The 20,756-nt window shown below is 35.7% G+C and overlaps 1 protein-coding gene across 1 annotated transcript in view; it reads left to right on the forward strand.

Annotated features, from left to right (window-relative positions):
* Positions 1 to 20,756, forward strand: part of LOC107543990 (ovostatin homolog 2-like) — a 57,249-nt gene that overhangs the window by 13,386 nt on the left and 23,107 nt on the right. The window contains exons 9-26 of the mRNA XM_016221727.2: positions 676 to 787; positions 1,249 to 1,358; positions 1,697 to 1,855; positions 2,510 to 2,737; positions 3,696 to 3,750; positions 4,184 to 4,329; positions 4,661 to 4,810; positions 8,956 to 9,126; positions 9,935 to 10,076; positions 12,555 to 12,651; positions 13,043 to 13,271; positions 13,647 to 13,776; positions 15,450 to 15,568; positions 16,231 to 16,282; positions 16,984 to 17,067; positions 17,782 to 17,958; positions 18,756 to 18,837; positions 19,446 to 19,602. Of these exons, the coding sequence (XP_016077213.2) occupies positions 676 to 787; positions 1,249 to 1,358; positions 1,697 to 1,855; positions 2,510 to 2,737; positions 3,696 to 3,750; positions 4,184 to 4,329; positions 4,661 to 4,810; positions 8,956 to 9,126; positions 9,935 to 10,076; positions 12,555 to 12,651; positions 13,043 to 13,271; positions 13,647 to 13,776; positions 15,450 to 15,568; positions 16,231 to 16,282; positions 16,984 to 17,067; positions 17,782 to 17,958; positions 18,756 to 18,837; positions 19,446 to 19,602 (2,400 nt within the window). The remainder of the gene's footprint in view (positions 1 to 675; positions 788 to 1,248; positions 1,359 to 1,696; positions 1,856 to 2,509; positions 2,738 to 3,695; positions 3,751 to 4,183; positions 4,330 to 4,660; positions 4,811 to 8,955; positions 9,127 to 9,934; positions 10,077 to 12,554; positions 12,652 to 13,042; positions 13,272 to 13,646; positions 13,777 to 15,449; positions 15,569 to 16,230; positions 16,283 to 16,983; positions 17,068 to 17,781; positions 17,959 to 18,755; positions 18,838 to 19,445; positions 19,603 to 20,756) is intronic.

Raw genomic sequence — 20,756 nt, forward strand, 5'->3', positions numbered from 1 at the left:
ACCAATGAAAGATTACCCATAAATTTTTCCTTATTTTAAGTAATCAGTTTATATTAAATCATGTTTTGGTGTTACACATTGGAGGAGTGCTTCTGTTCTATCTGTTCTCAGTACCTCTCAAGATGATTTTAATTTCTTATCTTTAAAATATTATTCAGTTTGATTTTAACTTTTCTAATTTTTTTATTGTTGACACTATTATAAATGTCCCCATTTTCCTCCTCTTTGCCCACCTCCACTGAGCCATCCTACCTGCCTTCTCCACACTGTTCTCTGTGTCCTTGGGCTATGCATGTAGGGTCTTTGGCTAATCTCTTCACCTTCTTTTATCCAGTCCTCCCACCCCCACCCCACTCCCTTCTGAGATCTGTCAGTCTGTTCCATGTATCCATGCCTCTGGTTCTATTTCATTCATCAGATTATTTTTTTAACTTGTTCCCATACATATTGTTTCCAGGAGAATAACCCTGACATCTGTAAAATATACAATATCTCCTTACTTTGTTGTAATTGCTGATGAAAACTCCCCTCCCCCCATCTTTTGTAATTCTGTGGTCATTTCAACAAGTGAGATGAAGCCATTGGGTGGTGGGGGGAGATACATACCTGTGCTAACACTCTTTAAAGGGTTTTGAATCCTTAACGTTTTCTTTGTATCTTCTCTTTATTTTTCAGTTGAAAAATGGTTGTGTTTCTCAAATTGTAGATACTAAAGTCTTCCAATTCGAACGTCCTGGATTTTTCATGTTATTTCATGTCACTGTAACTGCTACAGAAACTGGGACAGGTAATGGTTGTGTTTTATGGGCAACCTGAGGACATATGCAGCTTACTAGGGAGAAGTTTATTGAGTTAGTAATTCTCACCAACTACAGGTCAATGATTGCTCAATAGAGTAAAGTGAAGTACATTTGCTAATAGGTTAACTTGAGGGTTGTTTTTGAATAAGATTTTTCTAATAATATTTAAAATAAAATTATTACGTTAATGCTACACTCAACTTGGAACAGGACCACATTTGTTGGCCTTGCTTAAGAGCTACAACAACCAAGTTGAGTAACTGTGATGCAGACCGTGTGGTCCAAAAGCTTATAATCATTACTATCAGATCCTTTACAGAAGAAAGTTGTCGACCTCCGATTTAATACAACTGGGAACATTTGCAAGTGCAAAAGTTATTAGTGAAAAATTTATAAGATTGTACATCAAATGATTCATCTTCCCTGACAGAATTTTCATTTTTCCCAGGTGTGCAGATCAGTGAAAAGGCTTCTATTTCTATTACTCCATTTCTTGGGACTGTGACCTTTCAGAACATGGACCCTTTCTATAGAAGAGGGATTCCTTTGTTTGGCACAGTAAGTTTGACTAAAAAATAAATGTTCTCACTTCATTTTCTTGGATCATAGATGGCCCTTTGAAATTTTCTGGACATGTTTTTCCTACTTTGATAATGCATTTGCAGCATTACTACATCTGATATACTGGAAAAGGTCCTAGGCTAAAAGAAAACAATAGATAAAATTATAGCTGTTTCCATATTATATATTTACTTAATAGAACATCTATCTGTTAGAATTAAAGAAAATTACAAATAAATGATTACATTTATGAATAAAAAATTCCTTCTCAGTAGAAATGTGACATTTTGAATTTTTAAAATTAATGCTTCTCTCTTTTTTTTTTTTTGGTACAGCTTAAATTTTCTGGTCCTAATAATGTCCCGATGGTGAACAAATTATTGCAGTTGGAGCTCAATAACAAATTTATAGGAAATTACACTACAGACGAGAATGGCGAAGCTCAGTTATCCATTGACACTTCAGATATGTTTGATCCGGAGTTCAACCTGAAAGTAAGACATCAAAGGATAGACAAGGTCTCAGAGGATTGGAATGTTAAGAATTTCGAACATTAAGAACCTCTTAAAAGATAACTTGTATTGACAATGTATTTTGACAACGTTTCAAAATTTAGGATATTTTATATATTTGAGTGTTCATTATATAATACATGAGAACATTTAGTCAAGAGAATGAGATCATAATAGCCCATTATAATTGTTATAAAATTTCTAACAACTTATTGTCCTCTGAGAAGTTAGAAATAGCTCATGAAGATGATTTGACTCTTGCCCTCTGATCATTTATGCCTAGATTAGGAGTCTTAATACTATAATTTCTCTTTTACTTGCTTCTTAAACAGAAATTTACAGTTAAACAGCTTATCAGAGTTTAAATATAGCTGAAAGACTTCAATTACAAAGTAAAAACAAACAATTCACTGTAGGCCTAATGAAATAGACATACAATTATGGTCATGTTTTATATACAAAGAGAGAGGAGTGCTTTTATTATTTTAACTTCCAATAACTTAATGTTTAAAGTCAGCCACAGGCTACGGTTTCTTCCTACTTTGAAGGGATCAGAAACTTTTCATTCCGTAGTAATTATTGTCCTTGAAAGGTCTTTATAGCTCTAAGATCCTTTGCTTTCTTTTATCTTATCAGGCCATGTATGTTCACCCTCCGAGCTGCTCCGCTTCCAGCTGGCTGGCGCCTAATTATTTGGACGCCTATTTCTCAGTCGCACGCTTTTACTCCCGAACAGGCAGCTTCCTGAAGATCGTTCCTGAACCGCAGCAGCTCAGATGCAATCAACAAAAGATTGTTAGTGTGCATTACTCCCTAAACAGGGAAGCGTACACGGAAGATTCAAGTATAAACTTCTTTTATTTGGTAAGTCTCAGCTGCTGTGTTCTTGGATCCTGTCTGCTTAGCACAGCACAGTGTAGAACTTGTGCGTCAGTCTTGCATGCCAGTCTGAGGCGCCCAACCTCACTGCTGGGGAACGCTGTTGGCACCCTCTGAAACACACACAGAAACAAACAAATGAATACATTGAAAAGATTCAGGACATTTTCAGTTTCCCTAACATTGAAAAACTTACTTTTCAGAGCCTGCTATTTTAAGCATTTAATTATAACTCACATCAAGTAAGTATTTATGTGAGAGTAAAATATTAGACAGTTACCAGAGACTAAAGCAGAAGGCTGATTTTGATAAACAGTAAAATAAACGAGCCCTTCTGGTTCTGTCCCATATTTATTCATTTTGTCTTTAAATGGCATATTGAAAGGTGAATATTGGAAATTAAGGCTCCTAATTAAAATCCTCCACCCTCTCCTTTATTTCATGCTAGTTGATATTCAGCAGATTGTTTAAACTTTCTAAGCCTTAGCTTCCTCAGCTATATATTTGTAATTGGAAATAATAAGACATCTCCTAGGGTAAGTATTATGTGTCACACAGCGTTATGCGGGCTTTACATGTGGTAATTTGTTAATCAACCCTCTGGGTGGCTCCATTTTACAAATAAGAGGACAGAGGCAAAGAAGTGAAATGACTTGGCTTATTCAAAGCCAGGCAGTCTAAACAATTTCAGAGCTTTATGCGCCCCTTACACTGTGCACTGCATACTTTTCAACGAGTGTCTAGCACATAATAGACTCCCAATCAATTGTAGTAACTTTCTCTGTTCTTTTCCAAGTTGTGCAAAGCCCATTTTTAATATTTGTTCATGAACAATATCCTATCTTACAGAATAGAATTATCACTAGATTACTCATTATCTAATAATTATATGATATATTAAATAATAGGTTTTCAGATATTGTGTTTTCTTTTTTCTTCACAGATGATGGCAAAAGGAGCTATCTTGCTCAGTGGACAAAAGGAAATCAGAAACAAAGGTGTATACGATACATTTATTTTTTGATACGTACTCCACCTTCAGTTTTCTTTATTTTTAAGAAAATGTTATAGCGGTAGAGTCAAAAGGTTAGGTTAGAAGAGTGCTTAACAATCGGATTTGTGAATGGAGGACAATAGTTAGTGTGGCCCAAGGTAACTTACTAAATATTTTGATGAAGGAGATTTCAATCTGTTCCTATTATTGCCAGGTTATTATAGAAAAGTGATGCCCTAAACCCAAATATCATTACTGCCTAAATTATGCAGTGTTCATATTTGTATATAGGGTTCCCATTATTTAACTCATTTGCTTTTAAAATAAAGCCCAACTTGCTCTTTCAACCCCCAAGCCACTCTCTTTTATCTAAGTGTACCAGTGAGCCGGGCAGCTTTAGGCATTGCAGCTGTTGCTGACGCCTCCTGTTCACACAGCCTGGAATGGACGCTTCTCGTTTCCTATCAACGTCAGCGCGGATCTGGCTCCTGTGGCTGTCATGCTGGTCTACACCCTTCACCCCAGTGGGGAAATCGTGGCCGATACTGTCAAATTCCAGGTTGAGAAGTGCTTCAAAAACAAGGTGATGTTTCTTCTATTTCTTGCTGGTCCTGAGTGAGAGGGGTGAGCAGTTTTCTCCCTGTCATCTCACTGCTATAAACCTTACAGGGCACTCTCATAATAAACGTTGGTGTAATTCAATTATTAGGGGATGCTGGAATCACCCAACAGAATAAATAACTTTTGGCAGTCATGCCAGCCCTGAGGTGATGGGAGGGTGTCCCTGTAAAGAGAGCTGAGGGGGACATACAGGTACAGAAGTGTATAAAGATGTCTTTGGGAAAGACTGAGTATATTGACATTATTTTCATATGAAATTCTCTAACTCCATTCCTTGTCCTGCTCTCCTTCAGGTTAGCATAAAGTTCTCTGAGGAGCAGGGCCTCCCTGGCTCCAACACCAGCCTCTACGTTCAAGCAGCCCCTGGCTCCCTCTGTGCGCTCCGGGCTGTGGACAAAAGCGTTCTTCTCCTGAAACCCGAACCAGAGCTGTCCGCCGACAGTGTAAGCTCTCTGACTCCCTCACCCTCCTCAGTTTCATCTGCACTCCTGCCACTCTAACTGTCAGGTGGTATTTTGGAGATGAACATCTTGGAAATATCGAATATTTTCTTCCTTTGTTCCTTCATGGATTATCTACTTAATTATTATCTAAATAATTATCTACTTAATTATTTCTCTCGGCTAACCCAGCACTCGTAACCATACAGAATTCAGTAGATAATTATGACAGGGTAGGCATCCTACAACAATGTGATTTTGAAAAAAATCATAGATGTAATTATATGTATGAGGAAACCTAGAGTTAAATCTCTGTTGAATGCTCAGCTACAATTTAAAGTTATTATCTATTAATTCATCTTATATTTTCATAAGCATTTTCAGACCAGCAATCCCAGTTTCACACCAATTTGTTTCAGTTAATAGCTGTTGGATATTTTCCCTTTATTTTGAACACAAGCACATATAAGTATGGAATATTTTTAATTTCACTTTACATTTAATGTTATTTTGTTTAGTCTCAGGTGTACAACATAGTTGTTAGACAGTCATATGTTGTAAAAAGTGGTCCTGCCATTATTTCCAGTAACCACCTGGCACCGTACATAGTTATTACAATATTATTGATTATATGTATTTCCTATTCTATACTTTATATTCCCGTGACAATTTTATAACTATCAATTTGTACTTTATAATGCCTTCACCTTTTTCACCCAGTCCACCAACACCCTCCCCTCTAGCAACAGTCTGTTCTCTGTATCTATGAGTCTGTTTCTATTTTGTTTGTTTGTTTTGGAAATTTATGATAATATTTAAAACTAATAATTTTTAAAATTTTATTATTAAAATTATACTTATTGTCTTAATCCTTTGGGCTGCTGTAACATTTGGCCTACAACAGACTGGGTAGTTTATAAACCATAGACATTTTTTTCTCACAGTTCTGGAGGCTGGAAGTCTGAGATCAGATGTTGTGTCTCTTCCTGGTTGCAGACTTCTTGTGTCCTGGTGGAAGGAACAAGGGAGATTTCTTGGGCATCTTTTATAAGGGCATTAACCTCATTCTTGAAGGCTCTGCCCTCATAACCTAATCACTGCCTAAAGGTCCTACCTCTTGATACTATCACATTGGGTATTAGGATTTTAACATGAATTTTGAAAAGACATAAACATTCAGATCACAGCACCTGTGTAGTATAGAAAATGTTCAAAATGATAAAGAAAATCTTTAAAATCACTCAGAATTATAAAAGTTAGACATATCTATATCTTTGTTGTAAGTTTTTTTTTTTCCAAGTTATAAGTGAAAGTTTATTTAGAAAGTTACAGAGGTAAATACAGATGGCCAAGAGGCATATGAAAAAATGCTCAATTTTGCTATTCACCAGAGAGATGCAAATTAAACCACAATGAGACATCACTTCATACCTGTCAGAATGGCTGCAACCAACAAATCAACAAGTAACACATGCTGGCGAGGGTGTGGAGAAAGGGGAACCCTAGTACACTGCTGGCGGAAATGCAGACTCGTGCAGCCACTATGGAAAACAGTATGGAGGTTCCTCAAAAAATTAAAAATGGAACTTCCTTTTGACCCAGTGATCCTACTTCTAGGAATATATCCTAAGAATCCTGAAACACTAATCAGAAAGAATATGTGCACCCCTGTGTTCATAGCAGAGCAATTTACAACAGCTAAGATCTGGAAACAGCCCAAGTGCCCATCAGTAGATGAGCGAATAACAAAGCTGTGGGACATTTACACCATGGAATACTATGCAGCTGTAAAGAAGGATCTTTTATTCTTTGAGACAGTATGGATGGACCTGGAGAATATTATGCTAAGCAAAATAAGCCAGGCAGAGAAAGGGAAATATTATATGATCTCACTTATATGTGGAATCTAAGGAACATAATAAACAGATGAACAAAATAGTTTCGGTGACATAGAAGCATGGAACAGACTGATGAATCTCAGAGAGAAAGTGGGAGTGGGTGGGGAAAGATTAACCAAAGAATTTATATGCATATATGCATAACCCATGGACACAGACAGTAGTGTGGTGAAGGCCTGGGGTGGAGAGTGGGTGGGGGGTGGAAGGAGTTAATGGGGGAAAAGGGGAACATTTGTAATATTTTCAACAATAAGGATAAATTTTTAAAAATAAAATAAAATATTGTGAAAACATCAATAGTTGATGGGGAAGAATGTCACAGAGGTAGAAGAAGTGAGCCAGCTGGGCTGTGTAGGCTCAGGAAACAAGTAACAGAAACAAAAGAAGGGCCCTTGGAGCTTAGGAGAGGGAAAGGCAAAAGTAACTGGTCTGTAACTGGTCTGGGGTGAAGAAAAGTGGGATGGAAAAGACATGGGTGTGCTCCCCAGAGAGAGGTGTATATATTTTACAAATAAGATCTCACTGAAAAAATGCATCTTTGTATTTTTTGCCTTTAACACTCTATAGTAAATCTAGTTTTAAATATAAAACTATAAAAATTAATTAATAGTGTAATATCTAATAACCATGAATCATGACATAAAGTGCATATTTTTTCCAATGTAAAAATGTTTTATTAAAGTTTTGTTATGAGAAGGGCAGCTTATCTGTATGTTAAATTCTAGGTTTCCATTTTCTTTAAGTTTCATGAAAAGGCTACTCCACTATCGCCTTGCTTTGAATATTGCTTTTAGATCTTCTCACATAAGTCTAATTCACTTGCTCTTCTAAGCTATTTAATCTTTTTTGCCTGAAGGTCTTGAAGGCCTTTTTTCCTTTATAGTTTACATTTAATAATTTTAGTAAAATATCTATCAGAATTTGTTGTTTGGAGGAAGTTTTACTAAGTACACAGTGGACCCATAACAATGTGTAAACGCACATCTTTTATTTCCAGAATTTGTCTTGAATAATAATTTTAAATTTTACTTTTTCCATTGTTTCTTTTCCCCTCTTCTAGTAAAACTTTATAAATATGCTTGATCTCTGCCTGCTCTCCAATTCACCACTTTGCCTATGACCTGTTTTAATTCATTCTTTCTCTCATTTTCATTCTTTTTTTCTTATGCTACTTTTAAACATTTTCTTTCAATCTATTTTTTTCTTGAACTCCTAACAGTTTAGAGTTCATTTGATCTCTTTTATCTTACAGCAGTTTTGCTACAATGAATTTTTTTTCTGTTCTTGATAATTTGTGGACAGTGTTCATAGGTAAAGAATATCCTTTCCTGTTATTTTAGTGAAATGCAATTTCTTTAATAAAAATGTTGGTGATAAAAATAGGAGTGGAAAGATTGGCATATTTTACCCCTCTTTTGTTTCTACAGTGTCCTAAATTTTACCCTCCGACATCCTTCTCTTGTTTCAGTGCCATGTTTCCAAGAGTCCCCACACCTCCTTGAATGATCTGATGATTTCCCATCAGCCATGCTTTTTGGAAACTGCCACTCTCAGGCCCGTTCATTTCTAACCTCTTCCCTGTTTCCTATGGAGTATGAGGACTGTGATTCATTTTTTTGACAATTAATGTTGTACTTTCTTTTATCTGGAGTTGATTTGGTGTGTATTTCCTCTGGTTTCTTTAGGCTATTCTCATGTAGCCTCGTAAGCCTTCCTCTCCAGCTTTCCACGCCCCCAGATTTCAGCAGCAGTAGAAGCTCTGTTGGAATTTTATGTTATTTCTCTACTCGTAAGTAATTTGAAGGTCAGAGTATTACGTAGGAATGTTAAAGACGCAAGTCATGGATTTTGTTACTTCTCTTTGATTTTATGTTTTCTTTAAAACAATATGTAGGAAGATTTAGAATCGGACAGCTACTGTTTTTCTCCAGAATTGGGAGTTCTATCAAATAATTGCAGTGAGTTATCTGTACACTAGATCTTGGCTTAAGCCATAGATCTTCAGATTTCTTGATATCCTAACTCTACACCAAAGCAGAAAAATTTTGTAAATATGTCCTCAACCACCTAAAACAAAATTGATCGCCTGCCTCTTCTGGAAAAAAATGAGCTGACTCAAAAGTGTTGGATTCAATATTTAAAAAACAAGCAAACAAAACAATAAAAAATGGTTATGGCACAAATTTGCCAGTTTTGTAAACGTAAAAGGAGTACTTAAAAGTCATTGAAAACCATGTAATTTTCTCATAGGTGTACAACCTGCTTCCAAATATAGAACTCTATGGTTATTTCTATCAAGGTCTCAACCTTGACGATGGCAAGCCAGATCCTTGCATTCCTCAGAAGTATATGTTTTACAATGGTTTGTATTACAAACCTGTAGGCAACAATGGAGATGGAGACACCTATGATATTGTCAAGGTAAGAGCAGTTAACATTTTTAAATTTATTTTATGTCAATTTTAATTTTAGCACTCATAATGCATATCTATGTTTTATTATTTATGTAGTTTTTTCTATTCTTTGAGATAGGTGTCAGTAATCTGCTTAAAGAGCACTTAGAAATTGTCTTATGAAAAGGAGACATTAATTCTTGTTGATTCTTTTGTTGAAAATAAATTAAGTGGCAGATGAAATTATAAAACTTCATGTTTGAAGTAATGAGACAGTCTTCAATTTATTATGATAAACCTTATGCAGAAATAGTTATATCAAGAGTCTAGAATATAGTTGGGGCTCCATCCATACCTGGGCTATCAATTAGATATGCTGAGACCTCAGTGAAAGGATCTTTATAATTGTAGTCACAGATAGAAAAAGAAAAGGGCATAAAACTAGATAGGCTTTAGTTTAAGTCCCAGCTCTCTAAATTACAGACTGCAAATTATATATGTGTGTGTGTGAGAGTATGTATGTGTTTGATGTTAATTAAGATAATGATAAAGCCTATTTTGTAAGTATTTTTCCCTTAGAATTAAATGGAAAATAATGTAAAATACTTAGCAAAATCCTAGCACATAATGAGTGCTAGATAAATAAGACTATCATTTTTCATTCAGATTAGTTATTTTTCACACATCAAATACAGGTGACTTTATTTCTAAAATCCCAGACCCTTGCTAGCAGAGGAAACATGTATATTTATCATTATAATGTAGCTGATAGACCTTCCTTAGGTCTTGCATGAAAAAAACGCACAACTTTTCTTTTGTTGTTTGTTTCTTTGAAGACCATGGGTCTGAAAGCTTTTACCAATCTCCATTATCGAAAACCAGAACTATGTTCAGAAGAATGGAGCCCATTCTCTGGAGCATTCTATTCAGACAGAGAAATATATGAACCGATGGACAGTGCCTCACCAGGGATTGCTTGTGAGTAATCTAGAATTTCATGTCTGGGAAATGGCCAAAGGTGTATTTGAGATAAAACTATTTAAAAAATGGGATTTTACCTTTGAATTATGCCACAGGTTTGGCTACAACTAGATATCCTGCAAAATAAGGCAGAATAATGCAGGATGGGAAAGGTTTGGGTTAAATGGAAGAATTGGCATTAGACATGAGAGGAAGTTCATTTATATTGGTAGAACACAGTATCAGAAGCTTACAGGAGCAGGTAATATGTGGTAATACCAAGGAAAGTCATGATAAGTGAGTATGATACAGGCAAAATGAGGTGTCCTCATGGGGCCCTTATGCCTTTATTATGTATAGACCATAATCCACAGAATTCAAGGCAGAGGATATTTTGATTCCCAGATAGCCAAACAACTGGCATCAGAGCAGTGTGTTCAAATACTAGTCCATTTCCTACTGGAAGAACCGGAAGCACAAAAGTCAGTCATAGTCTTAGATGAATGAAGTAATTAGGTAGATTTCCAGTACAGAAATTTCATCAAGGAAGCAAAATGAAACAAGCTCATCAGAACAGAACCCAAATCAAAGCTGTATTCCAGATCTGAAAACATTTGAATAGCATCTCTTAAATCCCTCTGGTCTACAACTGGAGATTAGTCCAGTAATTAAAGTGGGGTTGATCCTGAAGATGAATATCAGAAACACCACTTGAGAAAAATGAAAAGCCTGACAACTTTATACGAGGGTAGAATCACTGAGTTCAACAGGCCCTAAAAGTCCACAAGTTGAAACCACTTTGAAGTCCTGGTCAAGAGGCTGAAACAGTCCACTTTCTGCTACTAGCTTAATCACATTTACTGAGCTTTATCAGACACATCGAAACTTTTCAGTATCTTTAACTAAAATGTACTGAAATAAAATCTACTGAAACCTAAAGTCAGTCATTTTCATCTTTCTTTAGTTATTCATTTATTAATTCACTCCACAAACATTTATTGAGGTCAAAATTTTAGTTATATATTGTAAAAGCAATGGCTTAATCTCTGCTTTCCTGGAACGTTTAGTCTAACAGGGAAGACTTACAGTGAAACAGGTAACTCCAAAAACCTGGGAAGAGAGCATTAAATGGAAATAAGATAAACAACCTAAATTTCTCGAGGGCCTATCATGTCCTTCTGGAAAAAGTTGCATTTATACTAAGACCTGAAAAGTGAATGAAAATGCACCACAAAAAGAGAAGTGCATTCCAAGCAGAGAGAAGCTCTACGAAAAGTAAGGTAGGAAACTAAAAGCACTTCAAAAATGGCAGAAGGTGTGGCTCAAAGGCAAGAGTCCAGACAGCTAAAGCAAGAGAGATAAACAGACAGGCCGTGAAGACTTTGCAGGGTATTAAAGAATTTGGAATTCATTCTAATGCAGTAATTCACTACTGACAAGTTTGAAGCAGGCAATCTAATATGTGTTTTGAAAAGATATCTCTGATTGCTCTGTGGAAAAAGGGATTGGGACTTGTGCTAAGACTGTCTGTATGAAATGTTATAAAAGCTAGTAATTGAATTGAGAGACAGTGGTGCTTGGACTACCAATAAAAAGGCTGTTTTCATTTGGTTCGTTATGACAAATGCAGGATGTGGGGGCGGGGCCAAGGACAATTCTAAAATTTCTGATTTGGGTTAGTGGGGAGATTTTGGTGCCTGTCGTAAAGATGGGAAATACTGGAGAGAAGCAAGGGAAGATATAATGAGTTTACTTTTTGGATGGTTTGATTTGAAATGCCTGTAAAGCGTCCAAAAAGAAATGTGCACCAGGGTGTTGCATGTACAACGTGGAGCTCAGAAGAGAGGTCCAGGTGGGAGACACAGAATTGGATACCTCAGGATAAGTACTGAAATGAAGCTATGTGTGAGAATATCAGTCCAGACGCCGGGCACAGTAAGAAAAAGAGGACCTGACACAGAGCTCTTAGGAAAAAGATCACACCCTCAAATGAAAATGGCCAAAGAGATGAGAAGACGGCTAGAAGGAGCTGGTATTGTGGAAGTTAACAATAGTGACTCTTGAAAAGAACAAAGTGATTAACAATGCCAAATAACCTAGAGACCTCAGCAAGGCAACAGTGTTCTTTCGAATTAGCAATATGAATGTCCTTAGAAGCTTTGGTGAAAGTCATGTCAGCATAGTGGAATTGGCAGCTACCAGACTGCTTTCTGGACGACACCAGGAGGTCAGATGAGAAACTCGATTCAGTGAATAGACATCACTTCTTCTAAACTTGGCTGTGGAGAAACAACGTAGGCTGATGGTTTGTCGTTAATAATGCTGATACCTAGGTTGAGGTATCCATTTATTGGCAATGAGTCCCAGGAGCAAATTCTTAAACTGTTTCACACCGAGCATATATGGTTAAAGACGTAGCTTATAGGTGTGTGTCATTGAAACATATATTTTATTCTTGCAAAATAAAGCATTTCTCTTTTCTTTTACCTGGTGAAGACGCGAATGAGAATGTTGGCCCCGTAGAACAGGCTATAACGGAAACAGTAAGAACGAACTTTCCAGAGACGTGGATATGGGACCTCGTCAGTGTCGAGTGAGTATTCAACAGTTCTCTTTCCGACATGTCTTTATTTCTATTTTCTTTTTGTTATTATTTGTTAAACTTTATTTCTGAGGATATAAAGCAGTAAAAATATGTAATACCGTTCATTTGTATGTGCTGCATCATTTCTCATTTACTAATTTCATGCATATAGATGTAACATGGCACAATTTTAAAAAATAATGTGGTGCTTAAAGGAATGTGACTTTTTAAAAGTTAAATTTCATAGAAATACAGTTCTTAAAACTTTTATCTAATGCTTATCTAAACACTATCACTCACTTTTAACCTTTAGTTAAGGCTTTTTTTTTGCTTGCTCTGGACCGATTGTTTGGTTTATACAAAAAATATATATCATTTTACCAATACCCTGTCCTTGTAGTTCCTCAGGTTCAGCAAATCTTTCATTCCTCATCCCTGATACTATAACTCGATGGGAGACAAATGGCTTCTGTGTGAATGGTGATGCAGGATTTGGCATTTCGCCAACAATTGCTCTGGAAGCTTCCCAACCTTTCTTTGTTGAAATGACCCTACCCTTCTCCATTGTTCGAAATGAACAATCCGACGTGATTGTCAATGTCTTCAGCTACCTGAATACATGTGCAGAGGTAAGTTGTTCCCTTTGCTCTGGAGACAAAATCTAACAAGGGCAAAAATGTCCCTAATATTTTCCTTGAATATCGCCGCATTCTTTTCATTCTCGAATGCAGAATGGTACAATAAAGTAATCAGACTTGTCTCCATAGTCCTCAAACAAAAACAATTGCTTTAATTCTCAGCAGTGATTTAAATCCTGCTTTGAGAATGTCAGTTCCTAATAATGTGTATTCTACCATATTTATCTTTGTGGGAGAGGAGTCATTTGGTGTTTTTATCTCTGCTAACTTAAAATAAGTAAAGCAGAATTTTCTTGAGATGGGAGGAGGAATAGTAACAGCAAAGTATTTGGAGCACCACCCTCATTACCATGGCTTTTTTTTCAGATTTCTGTTCAACTGGAAGCATCTCAGAATTTTGAGGCAAATATCCGCACCCCTAAAAACAATGGCAGTGAGATTATTCAAGCTGGAGAGAGGAAAACATATGTTTGGACTCTTACACCTAAGCAGTTAGGTAAGCAGCTATGTATCTATGCCAGTGTCTCATGGAAAACCAGCCCATTTTTATTGCCTCTATTTACTTTCCTTAAATTCTCTATGCAAACAACTTTATTCACCACATTTTTTATTTTGCTTTTTTTAAATTCTCAATTAAAAATCTTATTTTTATAATCAAATTTCTGGTTGCTAGTGTTTGTGTAAAGCAAAACCACCCTTCATTTGTATAAAAGCATAATGTAATCAGAATACAATAGAAATGCTAACTTGTGTGACCTGTGAAGTCTCTCTATATTATCCCAAATGAAGGCCATATTTTCATTAATGCTGACCAATTCCTTTACTTCTCACTTGTCATCATGAACCCATGTCACCTATACAAAAATTGCTCCTCAATCAGAATAATTGCCAGGATTTGTAGATTTACTAAATATATCATAAGACACCAAAAACCCTGAGCACTTAGGTAGAGATCAAACACTGACAAGCATTGTCTCAGTGCATATATTACCTGCAATATAGAAAAATAAATTTGCAAGTATCTTCTTGATAATATAAGGGAAGGGAAAAGTTAAAAGGATTCTAATAAACAAAGAATGATAGATGTGGTAATGCAAGATGGCCATTATCACTAATTTTAAAAATTAAGTGTCATTAAAATTTTCTTTATTTCATGTCCCATATTTATTGTATTATTTTTCTGATTTTTTAAAATTTATTAAGGTACTTTGGTTAATAAAATTATGTAGGTTTCAGGTGCACGATTCTATAATACATCATTTTTATACTGTATGATGTGCTCACCACCCCAGGTCAAATCTCCTTCCATCACCAACAAAGAGTATTTTTATGAGATCATTTTAATTCACCTGTCATGTTTATCCATCTGTAACTACTCTTCCTTTAAGATTTTTAAGTTTCTCAATTTTTCTAACTATACAAGGTCTTCAAAAATTTTACCCTGACGATTGAGATGGAATACTTCATTAACTTGTATGGTTTTATGGCGTTAAATGGGGGACACAGTTCTAAGAGTGAAGAATTAAAGGCTTTCTTAAAAAGAAACAAAACACAACAACAAACAAAACGAGAACAGCATATTGGTTATTCATGTTGGCATATAGGCAAATAGGTAATATTAAATTAAAAGAATTCTATTTTTCAATCCTCTGACTTTTACAAGTAAGGAAACTGGAGATTGTGTAACATCTGATATTATAGGGAGTTTAAAATAAAATAAAATAAAAAGGATTCCTTGTTAGCACTTGATATAAACCCAGTGCCCTTTCCACTATGTCATACTTTCCTGTTTTTGTTTATCTGATCTTGGGATAAATTAGGAACCCTGGTTATCTGAAGTTATGTCCCTATATTGCCATAGATAACATAAACAATATCAAGCAATATTCTCACTTGGCTTTGCAGAACTATTATTTTTCCTGAAAATTTCTTAAGTTCTAGTTAAGTAAATGAGTCACTTATTTGATCTAAGGAATCTTGAAACAGGTAAAACAGAATATACTAAATTATTTCCTGTCAGGGGAAAGAAGAATGTATTTTGGTCTAAGCATAAATATGGTAGAATTCAGTTCATCCAATTCAAAATGTGGTTCACAGACTCTTTATTATTTTCTGTGTCATAAAAGGGGTCAGTGATCAGTGTAACTTATGTTTGGGAATGTTTTCCAGGTAAAGTGAATATCACTGTAGTTGCTGAGTCCAGACCAAGTAGTGCTTGCCCAGATGGAGCAACTGAGGAGCAAAATCTAAACTGGAAAGATACTGTGGTCAAAAGTTTGCTTGTAGAGGTATGTACATGCAAAAATATCAAGTTCTTCTGGGTAAGAAATAGACAGTAGCTAATAGGTTAAATATTAAAAGACATTCTCTTTGAAGAGACTTAACTGACCATAGTTACTTTTGACACAAGACATACCATCTTAAATTATTTCAAACAGCAATGAAATTTATCCTTAACTAATATCTGACCCAGCATAGTAAAACTTATCACTTAAAACAGGCTTGATGATTTTTTGTTTGTTCCTGACTCATGATGTTTCCTGTACACTTATTTTTCTTCCTTTCCCCTCTTTAACTGACTCCAATCCAAGGCAAATCTACTTGCCCTACAGCCCTATGCAGTTTCCATCCCCCTCACCTCTTGGCATGTTCCTACTCTGCAGAACACTTTGTTTATTGGAGATGCTAGACGGTATCAGAGGAGTTGAAAGTGTCCCGAAATGACAACAAAGTTATCTCTGTCCAAAACATGCGAGTACAGGGCCTAAAGTGCATGCTGGTAATGTACAGTGACTTCTAGATATAAGCAGAAGGTGGCAGCAAATGGGCCTTCTCCCCAGGACAAACCTGTCCAGCCATACCTGTGTAAGCTGGTGTTTGATTGCGTTTCCCTCGTGGAAAGATAACCCAAACTCATTATTTTATACTTGTTTTGTTTACTCTTTGACAGCCCGAAGGTATCGAAAAAGAAATGACTCAAAGTTTCCTTATTCAGACAAAAGGTAAGAGGATCTTTAGGTAGTAAACTTAGTCCTAAAGAAAATTTGTTAACACTTACCTCAGAGATTTCATTCTAAATACCTAATGGAGGGTTATTTCTTTCATGTCCTATTTTTATGGTATAATTTTAGCCAACAAAAACTATAGTATTTATGGGGTTTTATTATTATTATTACTTTTTAGTTCACCCAACACATTGGTTGGTCTGCCTCAACTTACTGTTGGATAATGGGAAATCAAGATTATGCCCAAATTACACAGAATATAATCTTTGCTTTTGTACACTTGGGATGATACAGTCACTGCCCCTCAGTTGCCTGCTTAATGGCCATCACAGAATTGTTTTATCTGGTTGATAATGATATCATTTTAATGGCTAATAGGCATCTCCAAGATTTACCTATCATGTGTGCTATTTTATATATCATAGTCAGCAGTTTTTGATATTTCTTATACTTAAGTAGTATAGGCACTAAACTAATGAAAAATAGGGGCCATTATAAAAAGCACAGATGTATATACCATTTTCTGAATGTATTGTTATTCTAAACTAGATCAAATTATCTCTTCTAACAATCAACTTATGAAATTAAAAATATAATAATGAAATGTATTTCATAATAAGTTTGTCCCACAAGTCCTCTGCTATTGTTTATAAAAGGCAGTCATCACATTATTTATTTTATTGATATTTTCTTTCCAGGCACCAAAGTCTCCATGCCAGTAGTTTTGGATTTGCCAAACAATGTGGTAGAAGGATCCGCCAGGGCTTTTTTCACTGTTGTGGGTAAGTTGGTTAAATTTTATGTTCCGCAATGATTTGAAAAATCTTGATCAAGGTGGACTTTAAAAATTCCTTAAAATAACAGGATGGAGAGATTTTCTTATGCTATCCATTGAAGAGAATTATTGTTGAGGATTGTCCTCTAAGCTTGTTTTCCTATGAGGATCTGAAGGAATTATAGCATCATTTTCAAATCTGTGTCCCTAGGAAACATTTGTTCTGGTGGGTGATAATTGGTATCTAGAAAACTAGGAGTTCTATTGTATTAATCTGAAATATTAAATCCCCCTTTGGAGAATCAGAATAATCTTTGCTTGTTATAAATGCTGGAAATTTGCTCAGTAATAGGACAAATATGTTTTACAAAAGCCCAGCTTGTTTATCTATGATTAACATTAACACTTTTGGGGAGAGGGATGGATTAGAGTTTACGATTCATAGGGTCAGTTTCTCAAAAAAAACCCAAGCATACTTTCTTAACTTTCTCTTCTCTGGTAATGAGATTTTTCAGAAATAGTTTTCATACCTGAAACCCCATTAACTTCACCCTTCATGTCTGTCTCCTTTTCAGAATTACTTCATAAAAATTTTCCTTTTTTCCACCTTTTAGGCTCAATTTTAAATATTTTTTACTTTCACTAAGCCTTTTTAATCTTTGTTATTAATGCTCAGGTACCAACTTTAAGTGATAGTAACTTTCTCCTTTCCCTGTTTTAGGGGATATTCTAGGACTTGCAATGCAGAATCTAGAAAATCTTCTGAAAATGCCCAGTGGAGCTGGAGATCAGAATATTGCCCTTCTAGCGTCTGATACCTATGTCCTTGATTACCTGAAATCCACTGAACAATTGACAGAGGAAGTTAAATCTAAGGCTTTCTCTTACTTATCTAATGGTGAGAAGGTTTAAGTAATTTCTGCCCATAATAGATGAAATCAGTTGTTCCTGATACCAAGATGTCTAAAAGCTGTTAGGAGGTAGTCTTGTGGGGGAAAAATGGATCTGAACTAAGGTATGCTCTGAGTCTGAGCTATGGTTTTGTTTTTTGCTTTTGGTATTTTTGAGGTTTTGGGGTTTTTTTTAGACTTTATTACCTGTGTGGTCATTTAGTTTCACAATTTAAAACTAACATTTCCAATTATGAGTTCAGGTTTTTTTAGTGCCTAAATTTTGCCAAGCTACCTTGTGTGTTGTTGTTGTTGTTGCTATTAATAGTAGCTAGAAATGCTTTATTTATCAACTTCTGTATTTATCTTTCAATTGTGTTTCATTGCAAAGAAGTGACTGGGTTTGTATGTGAGGAAAGGATGCAAAAACCTTATACAATGTGATGTTAAGGAAAAAGTCCGAGGTACGATTTCCTTGGGTTTTCTTTTCAGAAGCATAATACACAAAAAATAACCTCAATGAAATTTTGTAAATGCCTATTATTGAGTTAGGCTCAGTCACATGTAAGATTTTTATTTTTTTTGGTGATTTTATTGTTACATTCGTATTGTCACATAGCATTATTAAACCCCTAAAAGGTAGAAGTTAATTTTTTCTCAGTGTAGATAACTTGAGTTTCAGAAATTAAATTGAAATGACTATCGAGTAATTTATGTCTAACACCAAAACACAGGGCTTGTACTACACCCTTATTTTTCTTCTTTCGTATATTAAAAAATCATTTCCTACAATGTTGTATTTTAGGGTATCAAAAGCAGCTAATTTTCAAAAACGCTGATGGCTCATATAGCATGTTTTGGCAGAGAAATCAGGAAGGAAGCATATGGTGAGACATGAAAATTTTATTTTAAATAATGTAGAAATGATCCAAGGTGGGCTTATGAGAAAATGAGAGGACTTGAGTCCCATGGAGATTTAAAAGCAAAGTGGGTTTCAGAGTGAATTTCCAGAGGTGGATCAGATAATACTAAAAATATTTGATTATTCCAGCCCTAATGCATATACTGAGAGCCTCATGGCAAATTTAATGAGACCTCCCCTCTACTTCCACAGCTTCTTAACTCCATGGAAAATGCCACAACTTAGTCTGCATTTCTTAGAGTCCCATGTTTATTCAGGAGAGTAAAACTAGATGTCCCCAAAGCATCTAATTACACCCACTCTCTCACCACAGAAGGACAGTCTAATGAACTATATAGCAAGAACTTTGTGTATAAATACCCTGGAAAGCACCAACTCTTATTTTCACATATTGCTCTTCAATACATTTTATTGCCCCAAAGGAAAGAGCCACTCTCAATATGCATTAGTGAACATTAGCCAAATAAATGCACCTATTACCCACGGGGAACAATGGTGATGAATCTGTCGAGTAGCTGACATTATCATTTCTTTCTTATCTAACTTTTGTCTAACTGGTGGTGTGCATTGCAGGCTCACTGCCCTGACTTTCAAGACCTTAGAGAGAATGAAGGAATATGTTTTCATTGATGAACAAGTTCAACAACAGACCTTGATCTGGCTTTTAAGCAAACAGGAAAGAAGTGGCTGCTTTAAAAGCGATGACAAGTTATTCAACAATGCCTGGGAGGTGAGAGATTAGCAGTCGAAGGCTTTCCTCACTCCTTTATATTTGCCTGCCTTCCCTACCTCTGGCCCAACTAATCTGGAACATGAATGTTTTTCCTTGAGAATATTGCCTTTTCTGAGTCTGCTGCAGTCATATGTGTATTAGTCCACAGCATCACTGCTAGATATAACTCCTCATGAATCTATTATCTGTCTTACTGTCTTTAGCCCTTCCACAGAACCAATCTATTTTGAGATACAAACTAGAAATAGGAAAATGGGGTGAGAAAGGGAACTTAAGAGAGAAAACATAAGTTTGGAGCCAGAAGATACGTTAAGGAAGGGGCTTTGAGTAGGTAATTTATTCCTATTCATGGGTGATAAGAAAGTTCAGGGGAAGTATCTAGTACTTTACATTGCTTCCGTGAAGCACTCTTCCAATCCCTTCTCAAGTCAAAGCATGAAGGCCTAGTTTGCCCTAGGTCAAAATGCAAATGAGGTGATCTATGTTTTTGACAATAATCACTCCTTCCCTTTTCCTGTCCATATTTAGGCAAATCACTCCTGTTTTCCTTTCTTTGTAGATTGCTGCCATTTCCATCCCATCGTCCGTGCCTTTATTCTCCTAACCTCTGTATTTCCCTCTATAAATCCCTGATCATGATATTTTATCACGCCCTGGTAGCGTCTGGAATATCCTGGGCTTTTCCTTTGTGTCCTTCATAATCAACACTTCTATTTTTGGATTTTTGGAATGTAAAGCTAATCCACTTCAAAATACGGATGAATGGTAAATCTGTATGGTATTTAATTTTAATGTGAATTGTTTTCCAATTGCTTTACAATTATGTAGTGTGGGAAAATATCTTTAAATTATTTCAAAACTATTTCTAAACAGGAGATTCCTGTAGAGAAAAATCAGAATTTTTCATATCGTCTTCTAAAGCACTGCTACAGTTCTTACTGGATTCATTACTGGTCACTATTTCAGTTTGTCTAATCTAACCCAATCCTTTTTCCGTGTGTGTGTGTGTGTGCGCGTGTTTTGAATTGGGCAAGAGAAAGAAGCAAGGAAAAAATAAAAAACTTGCACTGCAGAAGAATGGTGATATAACTTGCTATAATTTATGTGTGTTCTTTGGGTCCCCACATCTTATTTTAGTGCCCAACATCTGC

Source organism: Miniopterus natalensis, chromosome 2, assembly GCF_054644295.1.
Source record: "Miniopterus natalensis isolate mMinNat1 chromosome 2, mMinNat1.hap1, whole genome shotgun sequence".
NCBI classification, from domain to species: domain Eukaryota; kingdom Metazoa; phylum Chordata; class Mammalia; order Chiroptera; family Miniopteridae; genus Miniopterus; species Miniopterus natalensis.